The 27500-nt window shown below is 41.4% G+C and overlaps 2 protein-coding genes and 1 long non-coding RNA gene across 3 annotated transcripts in view; 2 read left to right on the forward strand and 1 right to left on the reverse strand.

Moving 5' to 3' along the window:
• The window catches only part of LOC138972810 (multiple epidermal growth factor-like domains protein 6), a gene marked incomplete at its 5' end in the record, with an annotated part of 348682 nt that overhangs the window by 158558 nt on the left and 162624 nt on the right, over positions 1-27500 (forward strand). Inside the window, 2 exon segments of the mRNA XM_070345474.1 lie at positions 14728-14808; positions 25002-25082. Of these exon segments, the coding sequence (XP_070201575.1) occupies positions 14728-14808; positions 25002-25082 (162 nt within the window).
• Positions 3602-9828, forward strand: LOC138972809 (uncharacterized). Its single transcript, XR_011457762.1, has 6 exons — positions 3602-4023; positions 4511-4606; positions 5078-5172; positions 5878-5940; positions 6281-6374; positions 9603-9828. It is a non-coding gene; the product is annotated as an uncharacterized lncRNA (long non-coding RNA).
• Positions 18353-27500, reverse strand: part of LOC138972813 (uncharacterized) — a 178857-nt gene continuing 169709 nt past the window's right edge. Inside the window, exon 6 of the transcript XR_011457764.1 lies at positions 18353-18492. The gene's annotated coding sequence lies outside the window, so the exon portion shown is untranslated. The remainder of the gene's footprint in view (positions 18493-27500) is intronic.

The raw sequence follows: 27500 nt of genomic DNA on the forward strand, positions 1-27500 counted from the left end.
AAGTGTAGGATTTCTCTGACGTTTTTGAACCTATAGCCTAGTTATACTCTCAACATTTAACTAACTTTTAGGTGACCAATGCATTGTGATGTCATCCTTCCCTGGGTTCTTTTTCTCGCGCGCGTGGTGTGTGTGTGTGTGTGTGTGTGTATGTGTGTGTGTGTGTGTGTATGTGTGTGTATGTGTGTGTGTGCGTGTGTGTGTGTGTCTGCGTAAGTGTTAATGATATTATGTTAGTGAGAGAAATATTAACAGCTATTGTGTTTTCAGCGTAGCAATAGGGCCCGATATTTAGACGAGACAAGTATAATGCCGACGAGTCGAAGACGAGTCGCATTATACTTGTTCGAGTCTAAATATCGGACCCTATTGCTACGATGAAAACACAATAGCGTTTATATAGCTATTCTGACATTAAATTCTGTGTTAGAATCATGTTTTTGTCAGCGACAAGTACCAGAATGGTCCATGTCGTTGATTGCAGACGACCGTTCCCTTTCCGCATGAAGCCACGGAAATAACCGAACATTGAAAAACCCACGGACATGTATTACGGAGAAAACTCGAGATAACCGGATGCTTAGCATTACGTCAATATGTTAGGAATCATATGACGTCATGACGTATAATGCTTGCCTACGTAGATTGTATGTTCGAAAGTCTGACTTCTGTTGGGAATTCGCGTGGTGAAGACAGCGGTAAATCTGTAGATGATAAGAGAACAAGGATAGTCTCAGAAGAAACAACGAAATGTTTTAGACCGGTAACTTCATTTCAACATTGCACTATACAATGGACGTTCTATGTGACAGGAGAGTTTGCTGATTTTGTGTTAAACATTGGAGAGATCGTCTGCTAGAATCAGAGATAGGTTGCTTCAGATTGCAGCTTCTGGAAATTTGCAAGGTTTGTTGCCTGTTAAAGAACTGGATTTTACACGTAATGTATGTCATGTACAGTAAGCAACAACAAAAACACACACAAAGCAAATTGCATCGTCTGTCGACTAGTCACAGAGTGACAGAAACAAACCTGGCGAGGTATGCGTGTACTTTATACACGTGGAAGAAACCGGAACCATGCGTCTTTGTTATTGCCGATATCGTTTGGATATCGGCAAAAATGGCCAACTTTCGTAGCGTTATGCTTTGATGATCGGAAAAGGGATGTGTGAGACCATCCAATCACAGCCCCCGAATTCCCCCACGTGTCCATCAGAATAGCTATATATATATATATATATATATATATATATATATATATATATATATATAGAGAGAGAGAGAGAGAGAGAGAGAGAGAGAGAGAGAGAGAGAGAGAGAGAGAGAGAGAGAGAGAGTCTGGTAATATAGTAGTGGGTCACAGGGAACGTAGCGTGTGCATGCGTGTGTGTGTGTGTGTGTGTGTGTGTGTGTGTGTGCGTGCGTGTGTGTGTGTGTATGTGTGTGTGTGTGTGTGTGTTTAGCTGGGACTTCTCTTCTTCACGGTATTCTTCTTCTTCGTTCATGGGTTGAAACTTCCAGATTCACCCATATGTTTGCACGAGTGGAATATTACGTGTATGACCGTTTTTACCCCGCCTTTCGGGCAGCATTCGCCGATTTTGGGGGAAGCATGCTGGATATTTTCGTGCTTCTATAACCCACCGAACTTTGATATGGATTTCAGTATATTTACCGTGCACACCAGGGGCCAGTTTCAGAAGCCAGAAACACAGTCGACCGACTGCAGGTGTTCGAGATGACCACAGTAATCCGACGTAATCGGATTTCACGAACACAATTTCAGCCGACTGACTGCGGGCAGTCTTACCGGAAGTCGGCCGAACACGATGCTCTCCCCCCACACTGTGTTCGGCGTACTGCGAAAACCAAAATAGAATGTACATGTAGTTATCCGCACAGTCAATGGCAGAACCCTCACTTTTTACATTTAGTCAAGTTTTTACTAAATGTTTTAACATAGAGGGGGGAATCGAGACGAGGGTCGTGGTGTATGTGCGTGCGTGTGTGTGTGTGTTTGTGTGTGTGTGTGTGTGTGTAGAGCGATTCAGACTAAACTACTGAACCGATCCTTATGAAAATTAATTTGACATGAGAGTTCCTGGGTATGATATCCCCAGACGTTTTTTTTCTTCATTTTTTTGACTCACATGCGAAGCAAAAGTGAGTCTATGTACTCACCCGAGTCGTCCGTCCGTCCGTCCGTCCGTCCGTCCCGGCGTCCGTCCGTCCGGAAAACTTTAACGTTGAATATTTCTTGGACACTATTAAGTCTATCAACACCTGATGTAGCCTGATGGTGTATGGTTACACGATCTCAAAAAACATGTGCGGCAACTTGACTTCACTTCAAGTTCAAGGTCACAGGGGCCGTAATTGTTGTCTTAAAAACGACCATTTTTCACATTTTCGCATTTTTTTCTGAAGTTATCGAGAATGGCAACCTTAGCTATGTATGTTATACAGGGCAATGTAAGCCCTATCTTTGGACACCAGTTTGGTTGACCTTGCTTCAAGGTCAAGGTCGCAAGGGTCCTTTAAAGTTGGATTGTATACATATTTTGAAGTGACCTTGACCCTGAACTATGGAAGATAACTGTTTCAAACTTAAAAATTATGTGGGGCACATGTTTGCTTTCATCATGAGACACATTTGGTCACATATGATCAAGGTCAAGGTCACTTTGACCCTTATGAAATGTGACCAAAATAAGGTAGTGAACCACTAAAAGTGACCATATCTCATGGTAGAAAGAACCAATAAGCATCATTGTACTTCCTATGTCTTGAATTAACAGCTTTGTGTTGCATGACCTTGACTGGTAGGAAAAATGTGTAAAGCAGTTCTTAGTGTATGATGTAAAGGTCAAGGTCAAGCATGTGAGTCGTATGGGCTTTGCCCTTCTTGTTGATAAATGTCTTTGATGACGTCATAATTGACGTGAAAATTGAGGCGGCACTGTCACTCCCTCATTTTTCAACCAAATTGGTTAAAATTTTGGTCAAGTAATGTTCGACAAAGCCCGGACTTCGGTATTGCATTTCAGCTTGGTGGTTTAAAAACTAGGTAATGACTTTGGTCATTAAAAATCTGAAAATTGTTGAATTTGTTTTTGTTTTTATAAATTTACGTTCATCTTATTCTCCATCATTTCCTGATTCCAAAAACATATAAATATGTTATATTTAGATTAAAAAACAAGCTCTGAAAATTAAAAAAATATAAAAAAATATTATCAAAATTAAATTGTCGAAATTAATTTAAAAACACGTTCATCTTATTCCTTGTCGGTTCCTGATTCCAAAAACATATAGATATGATATGTTTGGATTGAAAACACGCTCAGAAAGTTAAAACGAAGAGAGGTACAGAAAAGCGTGCTATCCTTCTCAGCGCAACTACTACCCCGCTCTTCTTGTCAATGTCACTGCCTTTGCCGTGAGCGGTGGACTGACGATGCTACGAGTATACGGTCTTGCTGCTTTGCATTGCGTTCAGTTTCATTCTGTGAGTTCGACAGCTACTTGACTAAATGTTGTATTTTTGCCTTAAGGCTGTTCTTAACCAGACGAACCTTTGGTTCGCGAACTAGGTTCGCGGGGTTCGGGGAACCTCAAGACTGGTTCGGCGAACTTGTCTTGGTTCTTAACCAGACGAACCTGAGTTTTCGAACTAGGTTTGGGGGGTTCGGCGAACTAGGTTCGGGGTTTGCAAGTCATGTCTTGGGAACCTTGAAGATCGGGCCGAACCTTTGACTCTTCTGCCAAGGAGGAAGACAAATTATTGAAAAACTGAATCTCAATGGCGGACGAAATCACCCAAGTCAAAATTACATTTTCTGAGATTTTATAAAAACAACGCTTGAACGAAAAGGTAGAATGGTGACTTCCGTTCGATTTCAAGTTAAGCTTTTCACTTTTCCGAGCAAGACAACCGCTGAGAGTGAAAAAACGCCGCTGTTCGACTTCGAAATTTCCAGTCGTAGACGACCTTCGCTTCTGCAGCATTGTGTTAGTGCAGGTGAGGCAGTGTTACTCATTTCGCTGAGCTCGTTTTCGTATTGTTGTGCATTAGGATCATCTAGTATGATATGAATAAAAGCAGGAATGACTTCGGCATGTAAACGCATTGATTTTGTCGAAATCAGCACAGCAGTAAGCTAGATTCTTTCTGCTCAATTTGTTTAATTTTTTTCTTCAAAAGTTTATGACTTTGATTTTGATTGTTTGTTTATCTCATCGGCACAACATCCATCAGGCAAAATATCAATATGTTAAATGATAACGTTGAGATAAGGAAGTTCACACATTTATCTGCTTGCAACAACAATCGCAAGGACAGATCTATCTGCTTCGTTGACTGCTAGATTTTCATTGAATTTCCCAAGTAATGATGATCTCGTTTTCAATTAGATCTGGACAGTGTTTGTGTTCTTAGATTCATGATTGACCATGCAGGCTGATTGAGATCATAACATTGTGTTTGTTTGTGCTGGTGCAATGTGCAGATCAATGGCCCGGACCGCAGGATGACCCAGTGATCAATACAACTTGCGTTCACCACTCAACATTGTCTTCCACCTAACGCAAGGGCAAAAATAAAGGTACACGTATGCTGGTGAAATCATTGTGCAATTTATGTCTGTGAAGATCAAGATAGTTGTTAGCTCTAACTGATCATGCTTATTATTATCAAGTTACATACACACTCCGCCCCAGCACCACCCTAAACCCATAACAACACTCTCCAGTCCAACTACCCCCACCCTTCCGTGCAACATATGTTGCCGTCTGTACCTTGTTTGTGGTTATGGGGAGTGCTCAAATAGTTCCATAACTGTTAATATAAATTAAAAGTACTGAGAGTTTCATTTTCCATTGCTCTTCCCCTTCCTCACGTCACATTACACACTCCCTTTGCCCCATCCCCCACCCCCTCTCTCTTTCTATGCTCTCTTTTTTCTTTTACTTCTTCTTCTCTTTCTCTCTACCTGTATAAATCAGCTCTCTGGTTGTTGCTTCTGTAAGTGTAATGTAAAGTTCTACATCTCTGCATTTGTATTGTCATTTTTCAGAATGCCCTTGTAATAACTTCAGCGTCTGCCCATGGAGTCTATATAGGTCAAAGTCTCAAATGTGATGTGATCAAGAGGATGCCGCAATGATCCAGGTAATATTGCAAATACTCAAACTGATCTAAAAGCAGAAGCATAACGTGATCCACAAACATTTCTGCTTAAACATTACAGGGTTACAGTACACCCAGAAAAACAGCTGGATGTTAGTGCATAATTATCTGCAAGTGCAAGCAACATCGACCCTCTCCCCCTGCTCTTTTTCCATCAGCAAGAGCAACATTTATTTTCATGTACAACTTTTCTAGTGCCTCTTATGTTGTATAACTGTTGATATTTAAATGAAGCAAGTGTTTGTTTTCAATGGCACTGCATTTCCCATGTACACACACACACACACACACACACACACACACACACACACACACACACACACACACATTCGCATTGTCTCTGCCTGTCTGTCTGTCTGTCTGTGTGTGTCTGTCTGTCTGTGTCTGTCTCTCTCTATCACTGTCACTCTCTCTGTCTCTCTCACTCTGTTTCTCTGTCTCTGTCTCTCTCTCTCTCTCTCTCTCTCTCTCTCTCTCTCTCTCTCTCTTTTTTTACATCAGTAATTTTGATCACTTGCACTTCACTGGGATTTAGTTACTGAATCAGACATTCAGTGAGAGTGTTACGTAGAGTAAGAGTATTGAGTCTGCTGCTGCTGCTGCTGTTGTTCTTACTCATTACTGTTTTTTCTCTCTGCATAATTCTTGTTCTCCCTTAAAATGCTGGTGTTTTTTTCATCATTACAGTATCTGTCCATTGAGTCTGCGTCTGAGCTGTGATGGGACCAAAAAGATTCCAGAATGAAAGAGGTAACTTTTACTGATCTTTATTTAGTTTATGGAGAAGTTGGTTCACATAATGCATTACAGAGTTGCTGCCTTTTTAGATATATTAAACATTGTACCAGTCATTACATGATCAAACTGTGTTAGCCACCCCACCTTCCCCGGTTCCCAGCTATCCTTCTATCCCCGCCTCTAAACCCCCACCCCAATCCTTCCATCTCCCCCAAATAAAATTTACTGACACAACACTGATTTTCATTTTACCTTATTTAAGTGTTCTTTGAATAAAATTATATAGCCTGTTGCTGCTGCAAATGTTGTTGTGACTGTTCTTCCTCAGTGTATATTTTTTTCGTTTCCTCAGAATGCAGTTCTCCCATGCACCACAGCGTCTATCAATGGAGTCTACAATATTGTCTGGGATGTGATTTGAGCAAGAGCATGTCAGAATGATCAAGGTAACTTTTTAAACACACAGAACTGATCAAACTGTAGAATTCAAGTACACAATTTCAGATGTTTTCAAATGCATAACATACTGCAACAGTCAGGGTCTTTCTCCACATAAAGAGTGTGAGGTTTTCTTGGTAAAATTGCGATTTTTGTCGCTATGCGCAGAGTGCGACCTTTTTTTTTTAATTTTTGTACTATAAAGGCAGATATTTAAATAAAAGAAAGTCTTGCATGGGGAGGAAGGAATATGCATGAGGCTTTTGACAAGACAAACTGTCCTTATTAGAGCCTAAACATACGTTCCTTACCTTTAGAACCAAAATGTCAGACATCATAGATGCTCCAATTAAACAAAAGAAGGGCATCCTTTTACTTTAACATAATTATACACTGTACCGCACATTAATAACCTGGTTGTGTTCTGTGGCAGTGCATAGTGGGAACCTTTTTGCTTAATGAATTTCACATGTGTCTGTAACTTGAATCTCCACCAAAAGAAGCTGGACGTAAAAAGGGGTGTCTAAAAAAAAAGCGCCCTATTTCCTTTTTGATCTCTTTTTTTTTTCGCAGTCAAAAATGTGATTAAAAAGAAAATAGGGAGGTTTTTTTACCATCCTGTATAGTCTTGTTGTTCCCATGTAAAAACCTAGTCAAACATGTGGTGTCTGATATGCTGGGTAATATGGTGAGGAACATGCCTTTAAAGGCCCAGTCATAATTGTGATAGCCGTTCTGCTCAGCTGGAATTTGATGAATTTTGTTGTTGTTGTGTTTAATGAAATGAATTTGCAAAAAGGAAAACAATTTTTTTTACTGTTCACACAAAGCACTTGTAGATATTTGGTATGTGCCGCATGTCAGGGGTGGTCTTATTCAATCAATCAATATGAGGCTTATATCGCGCGTATTCCGTGGGTACAGTTCTAAGCGCAGGGATTTTAATTTTTTTATTATTTTTTTTAATTTTTTTATGCAATTTATATCGCGCACATATTCAAGGCGCAGGGATTTATTTATGCCGTGTGAGATGGAATTGTTTTACACAATACATCACGCATTCACATCGGCCAGCAGATCGCAGCCATTTCGGCGCATATCCTACTTTTCACGGCCTATTATTCCAAGTCACACGGGTATTTTGGTGGACATTTTTATCTATGCCTATACAATTTTGCCAGGAAAGACCCTTTTGTCAATCGTGGGATCTTTAACGTGCACACCCCAATGTAGTGTACACGGAAGGGACCTCGGTTTTTCGTCTCATCCGAAAGACTAGCACTTGAACCCACCACCTAGGTTAGGAAAGGGGGGAGAAAATTGCTAACGCCCTGACCCAGGGTCGAACTCGCAACCTCTCGCTTCCGAGCGCAAGTGCGTTACCACTCGGCCACCCAGTTCTAATACATACAGGTAAACTGACAGGTACTTTTCCACAGTGGAACCCCCCTTTCAGACCCATTCATTTCAGACTTCCTCCTTTTTAAGATCTTGCTTCTTTAGATGTTCTGTGACGGGTGAAGTGGCGCGCAGTGGTAAGACGTCGGCCTCCTAATCGGGAGGTCGTGAGTTCGAATCCCGGTCGCTGCCGCCTGGTGGGTTAAGAGTGGAGATTTTTCCGATCTCCCAGGTCAACTTATGTGCAGACCTGCTTAGTGACTTAATCCCCTTCGTGTGTACACGCAAGCACAAGACCAAGTGCGCACGGAAAAGATCCTGTAAACCATGTCGGAGTTCGGTGGGTTATGGAAACACGAAAATACCCAGCATGCCTACTCAACGAAAGCGGAGTGAAGCTGACTATGCTCTCAGAGTATAGTGTGGGGAACCCAGATGGGCAAACAAGCTCACACGTCACCAGAATTTCTGGAACGCTGAAGAAGAAGAAGATGTTCTGTTCATAACCTCTGTAAATTACCCCCATTTTTAGACCCCTTCCTGTACTCCTAAAAAACCCTGACCCACAAAGTAATTTAATTATAACTGCTGTAATCGTTCCTTCCGTGTGCTATTATCTGTGGGTTTTTTTCTTCTCCTGTGTTGTCTCATCCTCTGTGCGCCCTGAAAGAGACCTCCGGGTCGAAATTGCCGTACCTTGTCTTATCCAGCTGTGATCCCGCCTTCGTATTAATGTGAGGGCAGTACTTTTTTTTAAACTTTCAATATTGACCGTACGTTTTGCATAAAACACCAATAATGAATTAAAAATACATCAGAAAATTATTTCCTCACTATACACAATAACCCCTCATTTAAAGGCTGACAAAGTCCTATTTAATTAGTTTACTTACTTCCAGGGCTTTTCCCATCGTTGCGGGGATGTATAAATTAAGCTTCCTGCAAAGTTTTAGGTTTGAAGTCCTTACCAATTACAAGAAATAATCAATTCTTAATAAAGTTTATTGCTATCTTTAGAAACAGTTCTCCAGGGCTTGGGCTATTTTTAGACCGTCAACACAGACAGTACAGCTTCGTCAATCCCCGCGTGAAGGAAATCGCTCACCTTCCACGTGCAAAACGTAGTGATATTGACACGCCAGATTAGCGCGGTAGCGGATTGTGCTAAGCAGGAAAGCGCGCTTTTCTGTATTCTTGTTAACTTCGCAATTTCCGGAAAACATCCACTTTCACTTTGAGACTGTTCTGTTTACATTCGACACTATCAACACCACTTTGCAATACTGAAATATTTTTTTCTGTTTTCGAAAGCTACAGCCAATCGTTATTATATCCCCTTAGGTACAGTTTTATAACATTATTGGCACATGTAAACAATAGGAATTAATTAATGAACGCTACGAAAAGGGCAGCCTTTAACCTATGAACTTGCAACTGTGTTGACCTGTGTAATGTAACATAGACCACCACCATCTCTGTCTCTCTCTGTCTCTCTGTCTCTCTGTCTCTCTGTCTCTCTCTCTCTCTCTCTCTCTCTCTTACACCCCTTACCTGTTCGCAAACCTTTACCCAAATGTATGCTAAATGTATATACAATACAAGACAAGACAAGACATGGCAAGACAAGACAAGTTAGGAAAAGGTTGCCAGTAGGCCAATAGAGGGATGACAAGACAAGACAAGGCATGACAAGACAAGACAGGACAGGACAGGGACCACAAAAAAAAAAGAAAGAAAAAAAGACAGATAACTAATTCGGTCAACAGATGTAAAAGAAATAAGCATTTGTTTGGGTTGAATGTTTGGGTGTCACCCTGTATATATTTGTATTTTTGCAGGACAGGGTCGAGTTGTGATGATGTCAGGGCGACTGAAGACACACCAACAAGTATTCTTCGGAAGTGTTTGGAACACAAATGAACATTATTTCATAATAAAAAGGCGGCTGACATTGATGTTCATATCGGTTCATGTTCATATTCTCAGCACAGACGTGTGCTTAGAAATCGGATGTTTAAGAACAAGAGACAACCCTGAATAAAGCCTTATGAAATATGGTTGGAGCTGGATCAAAAGTGTGTGTGTGTGTGATTGATGGGCAACATTTATAAATGATGAGACAGAAAGCTAAAGCACATCCTTTTATCGTACGTTCCATATCGTCCTCCTACTTTAAATGCTTGCTAATACAGACGTTCTCCAAGAAAACGTCTATCCAGTAATGTTTTGTTTATCGCAATGAAAGCTTTTTTTTTAGAAGAATGAAGAGGAATCAAATTTTTAAAAAACAAAAACCAAGACCAATTGAATTGCTCAAAACGTAAAGAAACAGGATGATTTTGGTTCAGTAGTACTATTTGTAGACCCTTAAAGCAATACATCCACAAGGGATTCCAGTGTATCAGTGCAAATAGAAAATTTCTGATATAACTTGAAAATTAAAACAGACTGAATTGTGATAAAAAGAACCAAAATCCCGAGTAGTTTTTTTTTAGGTCTCCCTCTTCACTCAATCCCCAAACTCATATTCTGTACCGAAAAGAGCTCAAACACACACGTGGACAGACAGACACGCACACACACTTTGGTAAACATCATGTATGCTTCTCGACTGCTGATCCACAATTAGAAATATCGCTATCATTTATTTTTGGTCACCGTCTTTCCCTTTTCACAGGCAAGTTTTTTTGTGTAGCATTTCCCATAGAACCCCGATGGCTCCACGGTAGACACAATGATCAGTCCATACCAGTCATGTTATTTTCTCGAATCAATTTATAACCTTTAACCCAGGAGGGTAAATGACATAGAAGGCTTCGGGTACTCTTGAACTTTAATGTGTTAAATTCATAGCTCATAATTCAGAGGCATTCAAGCCTCCAAATTTGGAGAACCTGCACTTGTAATCATAACAAGTCTTTTAGATCCCTTTAAAGTCACGGAATGAACTCCGATGAACTGTACGAATCATAGCGTACTCTGGTACGAATGCATTTTGTTTACAAATTACATGCGTCAAAGAAGGAATTATCCGTGTCAGCGGACAGGGGAGGCAACTTTGTCGTGTAATTGAAGTCCCTTGGTTGACAACCTACGCCATTTTCGCCGATCAAACAACCAAATTAATTAATTATGCTTAGGTTTGGAGCTTAATCCGTCAATTAATTTCATGATAAATGTTCTTGGGCTTGATTACAGGTACTTGGATCTAAAATAAGTAAAGTATGCCACTCGATTCTGAGCTATGAATTTAACACACTAAAGTTCAAGAATACCAGGCTTCGTGCACCATGATCAAGTGGGAAGGAGAGACCCAAATCGACAACCAGCACGGAGTTACCACTCAATCGGTGATTTCGTCTTGGAGGCAGCCATTTTTGGAAGGGGAATAACTTACTTGCTTTTATTGTCGACTCGGAGTGAGCTCCCCTCGTTTGTCGGCGATCCAGGTTTCGTGTCTTAACTGGACGAACTAGTCCTTGAGTTTGCCGAACAAGTTCACCCAGTTAAGACACAAACCATGGTTCGCGAACCTTAGTTCGGCGAACCAATGGTTCGTCTGGTTAAGAACAGCCTTTACGCGACGTGTTTTAATTGTGAGCCAAACCTTGTAATTATTCTTTGAAATTAATCTATAATGACGCAGTGATCTAGGTGACAAGTCAGTGCTATGTCTTGAAGACGTGACATTATGGCGAAAGAGGGTTCGACGTAACGCGGAAGAATTTCTAAAAGTCTCGGTCAGTCTAATTATGTGCGGGCTGAGACTGGTTTCTTCGTCGAAATCGGTCATTTCCACGTGCGAATGAGCAAACGGAAGTGGTAATTTTGCTAAATTTAACCCTCGACTTGGCTATTCGGATTACTGTACAGTCGGTCGACTGCGGTCGTCCGCGGATGACCGTGATTCGCCCATGAAACGCGTTTTACCGTATTAGGCTCCAAGCCAGCTAGGCCTACCGTGCACCCCCCTCAGGATCCAGCTTCATTAGGCTAGATATATTCATTGGGGTCTACTGAACACGTTTTAACAAGTTCGCCACGAAAAAACTCATTCCCACTACTACTTATGCCCCTTTGTTTAAGGGTACCCCCTCGAACGCTAAATTTATCTGTGCAATCACAACAATGCACAGCTGCAATGAATGGACAGAGAACCACTTTTTTGAAATCAAAACAGTTAAGTTGATCATTAATCTTGTACAAAATACCTATTACAGTGTTCAATGTTTGATAGGTTGACTGTAGTGATGCTTGATAGGCGCGAACCGTCATTTTCACAGTGCGCAAAGCTTGTCAACGTTTGTTACGGCTGGTATTTGTGTGTAAATGTATGTATGTGTGTCGTAAATACCCTATCAGAAAAATGCGTGTGTTATTTCTGTTCACAACTCCTTCCTCACACACACACACAACACTCGAACAAAGCACAAAGACTAAACACAATTCCTGCCCTTTGCCCTCATACTTGTATTCAAGTGATCACACATTAACCAACAATCACAACAAAATATCAGTATAATATCTCATGCACTCAAAGACTCTTTCATCCAATATAACATTGTTATCTCGAGTAAGATGAAAAGAAAGTCTCTCCCTCGATGATGTCGTCCTTGCTGATTCTCCGTTTAAGAATCACACATACTAAAATAATTCACATGTCGGCTCACATTTCAACGGCCGTACATCTATTCTGGATTCATCCAATCCGTTACTACACCACTTAGCTGGTTATCTTTACTTGCCAACTCACAATACAGTGGTTACAAGTTTATGCCGGATTCTCACAATCCTATTTCACATACAAAGTTCTGTAGGTGCGCACACTACTCCAGGTCGCACACGTATGTTTACTCACGAATCAGCGGGTCCGACACTTGCACCATATCTCACATAATATGGGGTTCACACCAGCTGCAAGCTCTCCAGCGCTGCGTTACACTCCCGCGCCGACACTTCTGGTCCTGGCCGCAAGGAGGGGACGCTCCTCTTCTCACCCCTCTACCCTTCCAGTCGAGCGCGTCCGTGCCCCCACTGGGAAGCTGTATAGAAAGTTTATGCTGCCGTAAGTTTCAATTCTAGATAAACTTCTCTACACAATAATACTTCCATTCTTTCTCAGTATTATTCAATTATCCGCCAACTACTATTTACACCAGCTCATTTACACGTAACTTCATTACCACAGAACATACCACACTCTATTCAAAATGGCTGACACAGCTCACGGCACGCTTTCCACCCTTTTCACAACATGACTCTCACAGTCATTTTACACGTTAAAGTTACTGAACAAAAATACAATTCAATAAATACCTGTATTCTCACAGCATTTGAATCATAACAGATTCATTCACAGTAGCCACTAAACAGTCGGCTCACTGCTCAAGGAGCAACATCTGAACACAGCGTCGTGTCAACACACCCTCTCCCGAGAGCGTTTTCAGATGTTCTGCCGGCTCACTAACATGGCGGCTTCAAGGTTATCATATTTTAGTCATCTCTGATTGGCCCGTAGCAGCCAATGACAATACAGGTCACACGAGTCAGCCAACTATCTCAACATGCGACATTCCTACCACGCGGTCAAGTCGTGAAACAACAAAGTATGGCCAGCCAATCTGTACACATTCGTTTAAACCATCTAACACTAAATTATGTACAAATCCATTTGTCACAACGTTGATGAGTAAAAGGTAAAAAGGTAAATTTGGGTTTTCTGTTTCATTTTTTTAGAAACTACAATGCCTTTGGATAATTTCAAGCCACATTTGGATTTCCTGAGAGGATTTGTTGCGACACCAGATGAGATATTTCTCCCCTACCCCCTAAACGTGAAATTTTAGGACAATGTCAAAAAACATTTGTCATCAAATATTCATCCTAACTTCTCACTGTTTTCCAATCACATAACAAAAATAATCACATTGGTGACCAAAAACGTTCCTTTGTTCATCTTTTAGTAGAACTAAAACATTATTATAATCTTCTTAAGACTGACATGTAAAACATAAAACAAAATGTTCAGATATAGACATATATTATAACTGTCCCTTACATATAATGCTCTTGCTTCTTAGTTTCCATGATTAAAAGTAGATTAACATAATAAGAAAGACAATCTAAGAACTATTTTTTGGCTCACGAAGTGTAGTCTATGCGATCGTAACTTTGTCTGTCTGTGCGTGCGTGCGTGCGTGCGTGCGTATGTGTGTGCGTGCGTGCGTGTGTATGTCTGTGGTAGAAACTTTAACATTTCGTCATTTGAAGACGTCACATTAATGGCGTAAGAGGGTTAGACGTCACGCGAAGGAATGTCTCGGTCATTGTTATTTTGAGCGGGCCGAGACTATTTGGCAGTCGTGTCTGTAAGTAGGCTACATGCAGACAGACAGATCTAGATCTAGTGTCTCTCTTTCTTGCACAGTGTCACCAATGCTTACTGTGTGTGTGTGTGTGTGTGTGTGTGTGTGTGTGTGTGTGTGTGTGTGTGTGTGTGTGTGTGTGTGTGTGTGTGTGTGTGTGTATGTGTGACGGAGTGATTGAGTTTGTGCTACTGTTTGTCGATTTCTTACGTGAGCCTTGAAGGCTTCGCCTCTTGTTCTCTATGTAAGTGCAGAATGTTTGCTCATTAATGCAAATGTCTTATGAATCAATTTCAGCTTTATAGAAATAACAACTGTTTCTTTCAAACACACACACACACACACACACACACACACACACACACACACACACACACACACACACACACACGCACGCACGCACGCACGCACACACACACACAATCAATCTTGGACTGTTTTTGGAGCAAGAAAGTCAAGTTCACAGGACAAGTTAGTCCGATTCAAAGTAAGATTCAGATTCAAGTGAATCGTTCAGTCCATTAAGGAACAGTGCTGCCTTCTCCCTGGACCTAGCTGGATTGGAGCCTATATCAATTTGTTATTATGTTTTCTGCAGAACTAAGATTGGAGTCTGACTGTGTTGGAGCAAACACCGCTTTCTGCTCGTCTGGAACAAGTTGTCATTTTTCCAAGTGCAGTAAGTTCCTTACACATTACACACGTTTGTTTAGAGGGAATATATCTAACCGGAAAACTGCCCCAAATCGCTCCAAGAGCTATACAGTTCAGACTGGGAGTATCCGAGTTGTAAATATGTGCCGACACACCAGGAAAACCTTCAAATACACATTTGGGCGCTGAGTTAAGCTTATGTCAGACGTGAAACGCAAAACAGTGTTTTCTTGCGATACAAACACAAAACAGCGTTTTTCCCGAGTGACATTCCCCACAACGCGTTTTGAAAACACGGTTTCGTGTTATCGCATTGTGTTTTGGGTTTTAGAGCATGCTCAAAAATCTGAAAACACGTTTTGGTAGTCAGCCAATGAACGCGGACTATCGACTCACGTGACTCGGTGTCCAGCACAACGAAGAAAGAAAAAATGGCCGACCGACTCAGATGTGGTTCCGATTCAGGGTAGTACCGGACCCCTGAAACCTAGCTATAGTCTGTAGAGACTGTCACGTTTGACGAGAGGCAGTAACATCAGTGGACGCTGACAGCCGTGTTGTTTACAAACCCGAACGCGGGGCGCTAGCTGGGCGGGTCAAGCTGACAGCCGTGTTGTTTACAAACCCGAACGCGGGGCGCTAGCTGGGCGGGTCAAGCTGACAGCCGTGTTGTTTACAAACCCGAACTCGGGGCGCTAGCTGGGCGGGTCAAGCTGACAACCGTACGTGTTGTTTACAAACCCGAACACGGGGCGGAAGCTGGGCAGGTCAAGCTGACAGCCGTGTTGTTTACAAACCCGAACGCGGGGCGGAAGCTGGGCGGGTCAAGCTGACAGCCGTGTTGTTTACAAACCCAAACACGAGGCGCTAGCTGGGCGGGTCAAGCTGACAACCGTACGTGTTGTTTCCAAACCCGAACACGGGGCGCTAGCTGGGCGGGTCAAGCTGACAGCCGTGTTGTTTCCAAACCCGAACACGGGGCGCTAGCTGGGCGGGTCAAGCTGACAGCCGTGTTGTTTATGTGGGAAGGTCGGGTGGAAGGAAAAGGATATAAAGCACAGGCAGAGGAGCATACAATTAAGACACCGAAGACAGAGGTTGCTTTAACTTATTTTTTATTAAAGCAAAATGTCACTAAGAATAACCACTTTGGTAGCTTATCTAAATCAGAGACCGGCACGGTTGGCCTTGTGGTAAGGCGTCCGCCCCGTGATCGGGAGGTCGTGGGTTCGAACCCCGGCCGGGTCATACCTAAGACTTTAACATTGGCAATCTAGTGGCTGCTCCGCCTGGCGTCTGGCATTATGGGGTTAGTGCTGGGACTGGTTGGTCCGGTGTCAGAATAATGTGACTGGGTGAGACATGAAGCCTGTGCTGCGACTTCTGTCTTGTGTGTGGCGCACGTTATATGTCAAAGCAGCACCGCCCTGATATGGCCCTTCGTGGTCGGCTGGGCGTTAAGCAAACAAACAAACAAACAAAATCTAAATCAGAAATGTTCCAAAACAGTTTAGCTAAATCTGGTAGCAACCAGAGACAATGCTATAATTTATAAATTAGAAATAATAACAGAACTCTAATATAGACCAGAACTACGATTTATGAATCCTGATATTTACCAGTACCAGAAAGAATATATGTATTGCTGGTGCAATTAAGGGGACTACCTTTTTTTTAATTTTGAATGTTTTATTGTGTCTGAATGTTATTTTATGAAAGAAATGAACAAATGATGACAAAGAATAGTCACTTTTTGTATTTTCGGTTGCTGGTTTTTGTTTTACGCGACAAAAACAGTCAAAATACAGACAAAAGTGGAGTACAGGAGATACACGGATTTTCATCAGATGTGATTGTCACACTTCTAATTATTGTTTTATTTTATCCTTCTGGGTATGCTCTAGGGGATTACGAAGCAGATCTTGTTTATTATATTTATATTTGGAGTTAGGAACACTTCTTTGTTACAACTGTCAAACTTTAGGGTAACGCTTGCGAAATTATTTTTTGAAATAATCTGGATATGACTATAATAAAATTTCAGCAAAATCCCTTCGTAATCCCCCAGAATGTTATATTCTGCACAAACTACAAAAGAAAATATTGCTCTAGCTAAATTACAGCCAGAGAAATCGCGTAACCCAAGACGTAACCGTAGGCAAAATGGCTGAACTGAGAAAAACGACATTGAAGATTGAACACCACAGAAACACTATTGAAACAGACACACAAGGACAAAACTGTGTTATGAATGAACAGCTTAGTTTATTTGAATTGCAAACTACTTAGCCTTTAGCACGCCAGCAGCGAATTTATGCGTCCATCCCTTCTTTCCCTCTGTCAACCAGCGCTAAACGTGTATCAATGACCCGATTCTCGTTTGTATTTGCATGCGAGAATAACGGTATTTTTAACGGTAACTTACTTGAGCCAGAACGATACTTATTTCCTTCCGTTATCTCGTCGATTTGTTGGTTTCCTCGAAGTTTTCTGCTTTTGTTTTTACATCGATACAGTACTTTGGTGCTTCGACAAGCAAGATGGAGGATGATGAGTTTGAAACTTTCGTTTGAGTTGTTTTTTGACAACAAATCGTACGTGGAATCTGAACGATTTACTGAGGAAGCTCTTCGCAATGAACTGTGTATCGCGGTGAAGAAAATGACACAGTTCGTCAAGACAGTGACGGAATTTACGAAAGTGCAGATTGATACAAACAGTTGCTGATCCAGTTTCGTTCGGGAAATGGCAGGCCCAGCAAACACTACCGATAATCTGACTGATGTTGGATACTTTCTCCTGTTTTTGTTTTTTTGCGTAGCAAATGCTCAACTTGCTTGTCGAGGAGATACTGCACAGAAACTGACTCAAATTCAGCGCAAAGCAAGCCAGTGCCGAGACGTAAAAAGTGTGCTGCATGGCGTGTTCGGAAATGGCGACCTGTGGATCTGCGTGGAGATCAAAGCTTTCCTCTGTATCGGAAACACCGACAGAATCCAAACTTTGGCCTAGTACCAGCGGAACTACTTGTTGTTGCTAACCGAACTAATAAAGACATTGTCCTCTTTCTTATTTCGAGCCATTGTTATCGTATCAAAGGTTGTTTCTCAAGGAAAAATTCGCTTTCGGTTGTCACCGATCGTTTGATGTGTAACCAGGATGTTGTAAAACCGAGTGAACTTCGGGTGTTCCCGTCGTGGCCGAGAGTCTCTTCGGTAGTTTCCGTATGCAAAATTCGTAAGCTGAGCATGCGCACTCACAAAGTAAACTGGTTCCCGATTTCGGTTTATGAAACGAACCAATGGATGTCGAGTACCTTCCAAATAAGGACATTTCCGTTCGATTACGATTGCTGCCTTTGCAACGGACAAGTGGCTGAGTGAATGGAACATTCATCAAAACACTGATGTCATGTTATAGGTCAAGAGCTGCTGCGCAGTTTCGTATGTCGTGAATGCACTGTTTTGCTGAGGACAAAGCCGTAACTAGCCTTTGAAATGAGACATTTTTTGGCGGGGGAATATCGACTACAGAAGACAATCAATGCCACACATGTTCACATTTTGTCTTTATTGACAGATAAATAGGACACTTTTGACAAAAACACCGACACACATGGATGATAGGTATGTTATGGAAACATAATCTGCTAAAATACCCAAAACAGTGTTTTGAACGATTTGGTCAATTTTGCACTGGCCCACCTGCCCTTAAACCAGAAATAGAAACTATGAATTCTGGTAGCAACCAGAAACAATATATGCCAGGAATAGAAACTATGAATTCTGGTATCTACCAGTACCAGAACCAGAAACAATATTGTATTTCTGGTGCTATTAAACCAGAAAGCAGCGAAAACAAGTTATTATTCTGGTAGCAATTAAACCAGAAAGCAGTGAAAACAAGGGTTATTATTCTGGTAGCAACCAGAAATATAAACTATGAATTCTGGTATCTACCAGTACCAGAACCAGAAACAATATATGTTTTTCTGGTGCAATTAAACCAGAAAGCAGTGAAAAAAGGTTATTATTCTGGTAGCAAATAAACCAGAAAGCAGTGACAAAAATGATTATTATTCTGGTTGCAACCAGAAAGCAGTGAAAAAAGGGTTATTATTCTGGTAGCAACCAGAAATAGAAACTATGAATTCTGGTATCTACCCGTACCAGAACCAGAAACAATATATGTATTAATGGTGCAATTAAACCAGAAAGCAGTGTAATTAAAGAGGGGACTATTCTGGTAGCAACCAGAAAGCAGTGTACAGAAGAAGGCACTACAAATAAAAGAAAATACAATTATAAACAACATGCCTTCTAAGTCACACATGACATAATACAAAGCATAAACCAATGAATGTAACATTTTACAAAATAATCATGACAAATATAGACAAGTAACAATACAGCCAAAATCCTGCAGACACAGCATTCTCTGAAAGAGAATCCACAGTGAGTTAAAAAAAACTCCACAACAGCTAATGTCAAGGGAAGTAACCAACATCTTCCCTTAGGTCTAAGCCTTGCATAGGAAAATGCTCTACATAAATTAACCAACTGCATGAACCGCAACTGCAAAATAATTGTTATTGTCAGTAAGTACTGGTGTCACATGACTGATGTGAACCAGTTGATTGGCTAATGGCGATGCGCTAAAACTGTTAGCGCACTCTTGGAGTGCGCTAACTTTTCCACAGAGCGTATTCTTCCGCCCTTTGCCTAATAATAATAATAATAATAATAAATAACTTTTCTATAGCGCGAGTCCCATCAATTGGCTCCAGGCGCTTTACAAATTCAGACTGTGCTCTCATCTTCAGAATTAATTAATGACATGTAGCTTATATTCTCCACAATACCAAAATACTATAAATTCCTGCTTCTCAATTAAAGCAGAAGTGGTTTTTGGCTCACGAAGTGTAGCCTATGCGATGCTAACCTTTGTCTGTCTGTGCGTGCGTGCGTATGTATGTATGTATGTATGTCTGTGGTAGAAACTTTAACATTTGAAGACGTCATATTACATTGACGTCACATTATTACGTACGAGGGTTAGACGTCACGCGATGGAATTACTGAAATTCTCGGTGATTGTTATTTTGAGCGGGCCGAGACTATTTGGCAGTCGTGTCCATGTAAGTAGGCTACATGCAGACAGACAGATCTAGATCTAGTGTCTCGCTTTCTTGCACAGTTTCACCTATGCTCTTTCTGTGTGTGTGTGTGTGTGTGTGTGTGTGTGTGTGTGTGTGTGTGTGTGTGTGTGTGTGTGTGTGTGTGTGTGTGTGTGTGTGTGTGTGTGTGTGTGTACTGTGTGTGTGTGTGTGTGACGGAGTGATTGAGTTTGTGTTACTGTTTGTCGATTTCTTACGTGAGCCTTGAAGGCTTCGCCTCTTGTTTTCTGACAGATTGCATGTGCCTGTGCCACAGTTGCCACTATCTTTCAAAATAGAACCCGCTGTGTCTATTTTTCAGTTTCGACTTGCGAAGAATCTTCTCATAATTATGCCGTTGCTTATTATCCACATTACCAAATGATGAGTTAGTATACAATTCCCAGCAGCTAACAGAAAACACAAGTGTTATTCCGATAACGTACCTCTGAACTAGATCAGCATTTGGAATATATAGGCTACGTAGCAGACTAGATTACACTGAAATACGACTGCATCAGTTCAGTAAATGAATGGTTTCCGAATTATTATTTCAAGGCAACAACAATCGGAATCGAAAACGTGTAGGGTTAAGAACGTTCTTACCATGTATAAAACTTATTACCCGCCTGCCTTATGCGTGCAGACGAGCAATTGTTGTTTTTGAAATGAGACTGCAGTGCAGTGCCGTGGTTCGCTTGCCCTAGCCGCCCTAGCAGACGACATAAACATGCAGCAAATTAACATGTTGGGCAAATGTGAACAAGCAAACGATGGGGACATACTACGTGTAGGGTTCACAGCATTCTTACGGTTCATATATAATAGTACCAGTCTCCCCGATGAGTGAAGATACAACAGAAGAAACATACCACATTTACTTTGAAAATCCGAGTCTGCTAACCGTGGCCTTGACCGGAGTCAATTCAAGGGGCAACACTCTGCACAGTCAATCTGTCGAAGCTCGATGAAGATTTCGAATCGCAAATAATTAAGAGTACAGTCCTTTCTCCGAGTTTAAATGAGGTCTCTGTGAAAGGTCATCAATTTTTAGCTTAACACTTCACTGGAATTTACCAACAGAAATTAAAACAAGAGTTTGCGTGTGACGAAAGCACGACACACTTGAGACAGCCCACACAAAAGTAGATCCAGTGACACAAACCTGACCACACAGTTACGCCTATCCAAATGCGCGTTGCAAAATGTGCGTTTTGAATCTTCTTTTTTCTCTGGCGGTAATGACAATATCGTTATTGAAACAATCCCAGTGCACTAAGGGATTTATAGAGCAAATCTCGAAAATAATTATTGAACTCAGCGCTATGCGCTTCGTTCAATAATGAATTTTCTCGATTTGCTCTATAAATCCCTTAGTGCACTGGGATGTCTCAATAACTTAAATTATCAAGCATGTTCATCGCCATGAAGACACATATAATTTTTCACTGCAGTAGTCCTTTAACTTTAACCCTTAGCTGTAAGCTAGATATGCACAAGTCATGTCGGTGCCACATAATGCTGACACACATGTTCCTGTGCATAGTTTATGGATAACGTGTAGTTGGGAAGTTAAGAGTAGAAATAATTAGTATTTAGTGTAGGAGGAGGGTTGGGGGTGGGTAGGGAGGGGGTGGGTATGGTTTACTTTGAGCAGGTCGGTTTCAGTTTTAATAAACAATTCTAGAGAATTGTGTATCTTATATTTGAGTCTTTCGTGTTTTAGACATTGATGCATTTAATAGTTTTAACGAGCTGCCTTTTGTTTTATCATTCTGGTGTTTATCTAGATGTGCTGTGTATCTTATAAGAAGTTCTTAAAAGTTCGAAGTTATTTTAGCATATAGGTTTTTTTTTCATGGTCTTAACAGTTAAACATGTATTACGTTATCATTAAGATTCATGCTTTGTTAGCACTAAGCAGTTGTTTTAATCAGTCTGGTTTTCTCTTGTTTTCATCTTATGAATATTCTAAATGTTAGACTAACTTATTGTCTTGTACAGAATAACAACTGTGTGAATGGTGCTATACTGAATGAAAGAGTGTGACATGAAGTTCTTGTACATCATTGTAAAGAGTGTGAATGACGTTTTAGTTTAGATGTCAAGCGCTTAGAGCAAGCCTTTTTAACGAAAGTTTTTGATTTAGCGCTATATAAATGTTCTTATTATTATTATTACATCTTCATCGAGTTGAATAATAACGACAAGAATAAGAAAGATAACTCAGGCATGGGGTAAGCGCGCACTCCCATGCTTCAAAATGAAGCGTTAAGACAACAGTCTATTACTTTGCAGGGAAGCGCGACTAAATCATATTGCTTTAGATTAAAAGTCTGTTATGCACCTATGCGACTGCACACAATGTTTGGGTTTTATCAGTCGCAAAGCTCTTCTGTAGGCAAACACATTTTAAGTGCAAGCGCGACGGCACACAATGTTCATTTTGATCAGTCGCAACGTTTTTCTGCAGGCAACCGCCTTTAAAGTGCAACATGATAATTAACAATCAAAATTGTGCATCAAGCAGTATCTTCCTATTGTCTGAGATTTTAACTCAGAAGATCACTATCATTATCATACCTGAACTAGTCAAAGGAATGATAATCAAAATTCACAAGATTATGTACAGGTAAAAAAAGGTAATACAAATGAAGAGTAGCAAAATATCAGAGAATGAAAATGCATGTGACAAACGGAGTAGAACCAGTAGAGTGACACAGGAAAGAATACATAATATGACTGGCTCACACAAAGCCAGACAAAAGACAGGGAGAGAGAATGAGAATCAGACTAACGCATCTAGTCTGAATGACAACCAACACACAGGTTGCTTAAGGTCTGAACAAGTATAGTAGCCTAAACTAGCCTCATATGTTATCCGGCAATAGCTGTTCTTAACTGGGAAAATGAGCAGGGAAGGTAATGTTATGACGTCATTGAAAACCGTGTTCTATTGTCAAAATGCAAGAACCCTGACGTAAGAGGTTGCTGGGGGGATTCTGGGAGAATCATGGCGGAATAAAAAGCACGCTAACCCTCCATGCTTGTGTCTGCTTCATTTATACCAGTTTGTTTATATGCATGTGACCGTCCAACACGACGAGAACACGACATGGTGTCAGAAGTGGCTGGTAGCGAAGCAGTGAGTGTGACAAACTTTATGTACGAGATTGCAAGTCGAAAGTGTTGTTCGCGCGTGCCGTAGAACATTTTGTTGGATCTAAAATCGCGTACTCCGACAGCAGCAAACTAGATATGCAGCGTCGCAGTAGGAAGCGCACTTTTCAAAAATAAAGAAAGGTGTGGTTCAGTGGAACGGAATCATCAGAGATCCAGTATGGCAGAGCAGCCGAAACAACAACCATTACAGGCAGAGAGGAGACACTCCACAGCCAATGTTCCAGTACCTTCAAAGCTGGTTATGGAAGGCAACTAATCCCAAAACTGGAAGTAGTTCAAAAGACATTGGGACAATTATGAGATTGCTGTTCGACTGGACAAAGAAGAAGGAGAATATCGGTGTGCAGTGTTGCTTGCCTGCATTGGCGAAGATGCAATGGAGGTGTATGACAGCATGAGGTTCTCTGAAGGTGAGAACAAAAAAGACATAAACGTTGTCATCAAGAAACTGGAAGATTTTTGTGTGGGAGCCACGCATGAAGCGTTCAAAACATACAGATTTCACATTGGACGCCAGGATTCATCTGCGTCGATCGATGCGTATGTGGCAGCCCTTAGACAACTGGCTAATAACTGTAATTATGGCATCATGGAAGACCGTATGATACGGGATAGAATTGTCGTTGGGGTCAAAAGTGATATCATGCGGGAGAATCTTCTTGAAGATTCAACACTGACTTTTAAAAAAGCAGTAGACATATGCAGAGCTTATGAGTCATCCCAGCAACAACTCCATGAAATGTCTCAGGAAACAACATTGGAACGCCTAAAGTGGGCTCCGAATGCTATGCAAACGGGACAGCATCCGAAAATACAGTGGAAGCGTCCAAGCCGAAATCTCCGAGATGCGGTCGAAATCAGCATGGCAGAGAGCCCTGTCCTGCCGCGAAAGCGGAATGCAGAAAATGCCGGAAAAAGGGACAATATGCAGTTTGTTGTTTCAGCAAGCTCATCAGCCAAGCTTCTGTGAAGGAAGTGAACGATGAAGCATATATGGGAGCAGTGTCAAATGCAGGAACTGACGCCTGGCATGTTGACGTCCAGATAGAGCAGTCAAACATTCAGTTTAAGATGGACACTGGAGCAGACGTAACTGTGATGCCAGCAGTGATGGTACCCAAACACAAATACCCGCTTGAGAGGCCTTCGAAAAGACTCTTTGGCACAGGTAAAATTCCACTAAAAGTGCTGGGACAGTTCAATGTTGATAATTACCGCGGCGACTCATGATCAATTTGCAACTGATCGCTGTAATCGCAAAATCCACAACGAAAAGTCATAAACACTCAAAAGAAAATAAATATGCTCAACACTTACTGAAATCACAGGTATGATCGCAGCTCTGTGCATTTTTAGACTGGAAGAAAAGCGTCAACAAGCTACGTTTGACGTCACATACAAGTTTGACGTGTTATCTCGTGCTACTGTGACGATGCTTTGTGGCCCAGAGTTGGATTCTAAAAATTCGTCTCCCTGTGGGTTATTGTGCATTTTGTTACACAACCTAAATGATGACAAAAACGATGTTTGGTGGCTTGTTGTTAGACCAGCATTTTGTTGTTGGTCCTCTGGGAGCACATCGCCTTTTGTCTCATATTTATCAACCGCGGCCTTGGTCGATAAAGATCAATTATGGTCCCCTTGGACCAACAAAAAAGCTGGTCTGTCAACAAGCCACCAAACATCTTATAATGTCAATGATCCAACAATTTGGATGCAACTGGGTCAACGAATTGGTATGGTTTATTTGGGGTTGTTCATTTTCTTTTCTTTTTTCTCAAAATGTGGGGGGTGTTGAGTATAAGATTAGTGATGGTGGTAAGCAGCTAGCAAGCGATTGGACAGTTTAGTGATCTATACAAAATACACCTGTGTTTCAGAATATAACCTGGGACACGAGTGTGCCATCACGTCACAATGTTTTTCAACTGCAGTGTGTGACGCCAGAATGCAAACATGTCGTGAGTACCTATCACCACTTCCTATACTGAGAGAAAGCGGGAGAGAGAAAAAGAACAAGTCGCGTGAGGCGAAAATACAACATTTAGTCAAGTAGCTGTCGAACTCACAGAATAAAACTGAACGCAATGCAATTTTTCAGCAAGACCGTATACTCGTAGCATCGTCAGTCCACCGCTCATGCTCATATGTTTTTGGAATTAGGAACCGACAAGGAATAAGATGAAAGTTTTTAAATTGATTTCGAAAATTTAATTTTGAAAATAATTTTTATATTTTTAATTTTCAGAGCTTGTTTTTAATCCAAATATAACATATTTATATGTTTTTGGAATCAGAAAATGATGGAGAATAAGAAATACGTAAATTTTGATCGTTTTCTAAAAATGATTTTTTTTTTACAATTTTCAGATGTTTAATGACCAAAGTCATTAATTAATTTTTAAGCCACCACGCTGAAATGCAATACCGAAGTCCGGGCTTCGTCGAAGACTACTTGACCAAAATTTAAACCAATTTGGTTAAAAAATGAGAGCTTGACAGTGCCGCCTGAACTTTCACGAAAAGCCGTATATGACGTCATCAAAGACATTTATCAAAAAACCGAAAAAAACGTTCGGGTATAACAATCCCAGGAACTCTAATGTAAAATTTCATAAAGATCGGTCCAGTAGTTTGGTCTGAATCGCTCTGCACGCACGCACACACATACATACACATACACACACACACACACACACACACACACACACACTTCCAATAAACACCTCACACACACACATGCACACACATACACCACGACCCTCGTTTCGATTCCCCCTCTATGTTAAAACATTTAGTCAAAACTTGACTAAATGTAAAAAGAGAGAAAGAAAAAAAGAGGGAGAGAAAGAAAGAAAGAGGGAGAGAGAGAGAAGGAGAGAAAGATATTTTGACTGACTTACTGGCTTGCTGACTAATTGATCTTTAGAGATAGAGGTAGATAAGACAGAGACAGACAGACCAACATAGTACCAGTCACCACTTACCGTATTCAGAGAGAGATATCTAGAGCAAGAAAAGGATTGACTGACTGGCTTGCTGACTGACTGGCTTGCTGACTGACTGTCCTTAATTTGGCCGCACGGAGCTTTAGCACTGAGTTTTCGGTAAAAAGACTTCGTGTTGTCTTCGCGAAGTTGACTTCGGGCTTAATTCAGGACCGCCTTTAGAGAGAAAGACATACAGACCGAGAGAGTACCAGTCACCACTTACAGTAGTGAGAGAGAGAGAGAGAGAGAGAGAGAGAGAGAGAGAGAGAGAGAGAGAGAGAGAGAGAGAGAGAGAGAGAGAGAGAGAGAGAGAGAGAGAGAGAGAGAGAAAGAGAGAGAGAGAGAGAGAGAGAGAGAGAGAGAGAGAGAGAATACGAAGTGTAATTGCTAGGCCATTGGCCCCATTGCAATGGGAAAGGAGGGGAATGGAAATCGATGTTCACATATAGTTCGAAAACATGCACCGATCATTGGGGTGGTTCACCGTGTACATCCCTGTCCCGACATGGTAGTTTCCACGTCAGTGTTCGTTTTGTCCGTTAGATCTGTGTAATGCAAATTACACTGTTCTCCAAAATGTCAAATAAGAAAAAAAGTTCCGAATCACACCCACAACATCGACACGATATCCGAACCGAATAGCTTTGCTGTTAACCGAGGTAGTATTTTTTCACATCCCGGAGTACAGACACTTTGTGTAGCGCAGTTCGAAGTTGATCGGCGAATTTTCTCCTGTCGACTGGTGACCCACGTCGAAGCTTGTTCTTCTCGTAGCATGTGGCGAGCTGCTTGCTTGATCATCCAGCACGTGCCTGTACTTTCGTCGGTGCTGCAATCGGTGACCAACACGAAATAGTCAGTTTCACACAGTGGTAAGGCGTCCGCCCCGTGATCAAGAGGTCGTGGGTTCGAACCCTGCCCGGGTCATCTAAGACTTTAAAATTCGCAATCTAGTGGCTGCTCCGCCTGGCGTCTGGCATTATGGGGTTAGTGCTAGGACTGGTTGGTCCAGTGTCAGAATAATGTGACTGGGTGAGACATGAAGCATGTGCTGAGACTTCTGTCTTGTGTGTGGCGCACGTTATATGTCAAAGCAGCACCGCCCTGATATCTGTGTTGTCACGAACCAATCTTCGAAAAGAGTTATTCCTGTGCAAATTTGTCACTGCACGCACAGCTGATCGGTCTTTCCATTTCGACACATACCCCTTTATGGCCAACAGATTGTAACCTAGGTCAGAAACCTTTTCCTCTGATGTATCCTGTGGCTGTGTACCTTCTCTATTCAGAAACTTTGTTATTGATAGCCAGGTATCCAAAACAGACACACCACGTGACTCAGTGGCCCGTGGCGACAAACACACATCGTCAGCCTCACCCTGTTAATGT

The sequence above is a fragment of the Littorina saxatilis genome, linkage group LG8 (assembly GCF_037325665.1).
Source record: "Littorina saxatilis isolate snail1 linkage group LG8, US_GU_Lsax_2.0, whole genome shotgun sequence".
Taxonomy (NCBI): Eukaryota; Metazoa; Mollusca; class Gastropoda; order Littorinimorpha; family Littorinidae; genus Littorina; species Littorina saxatilis.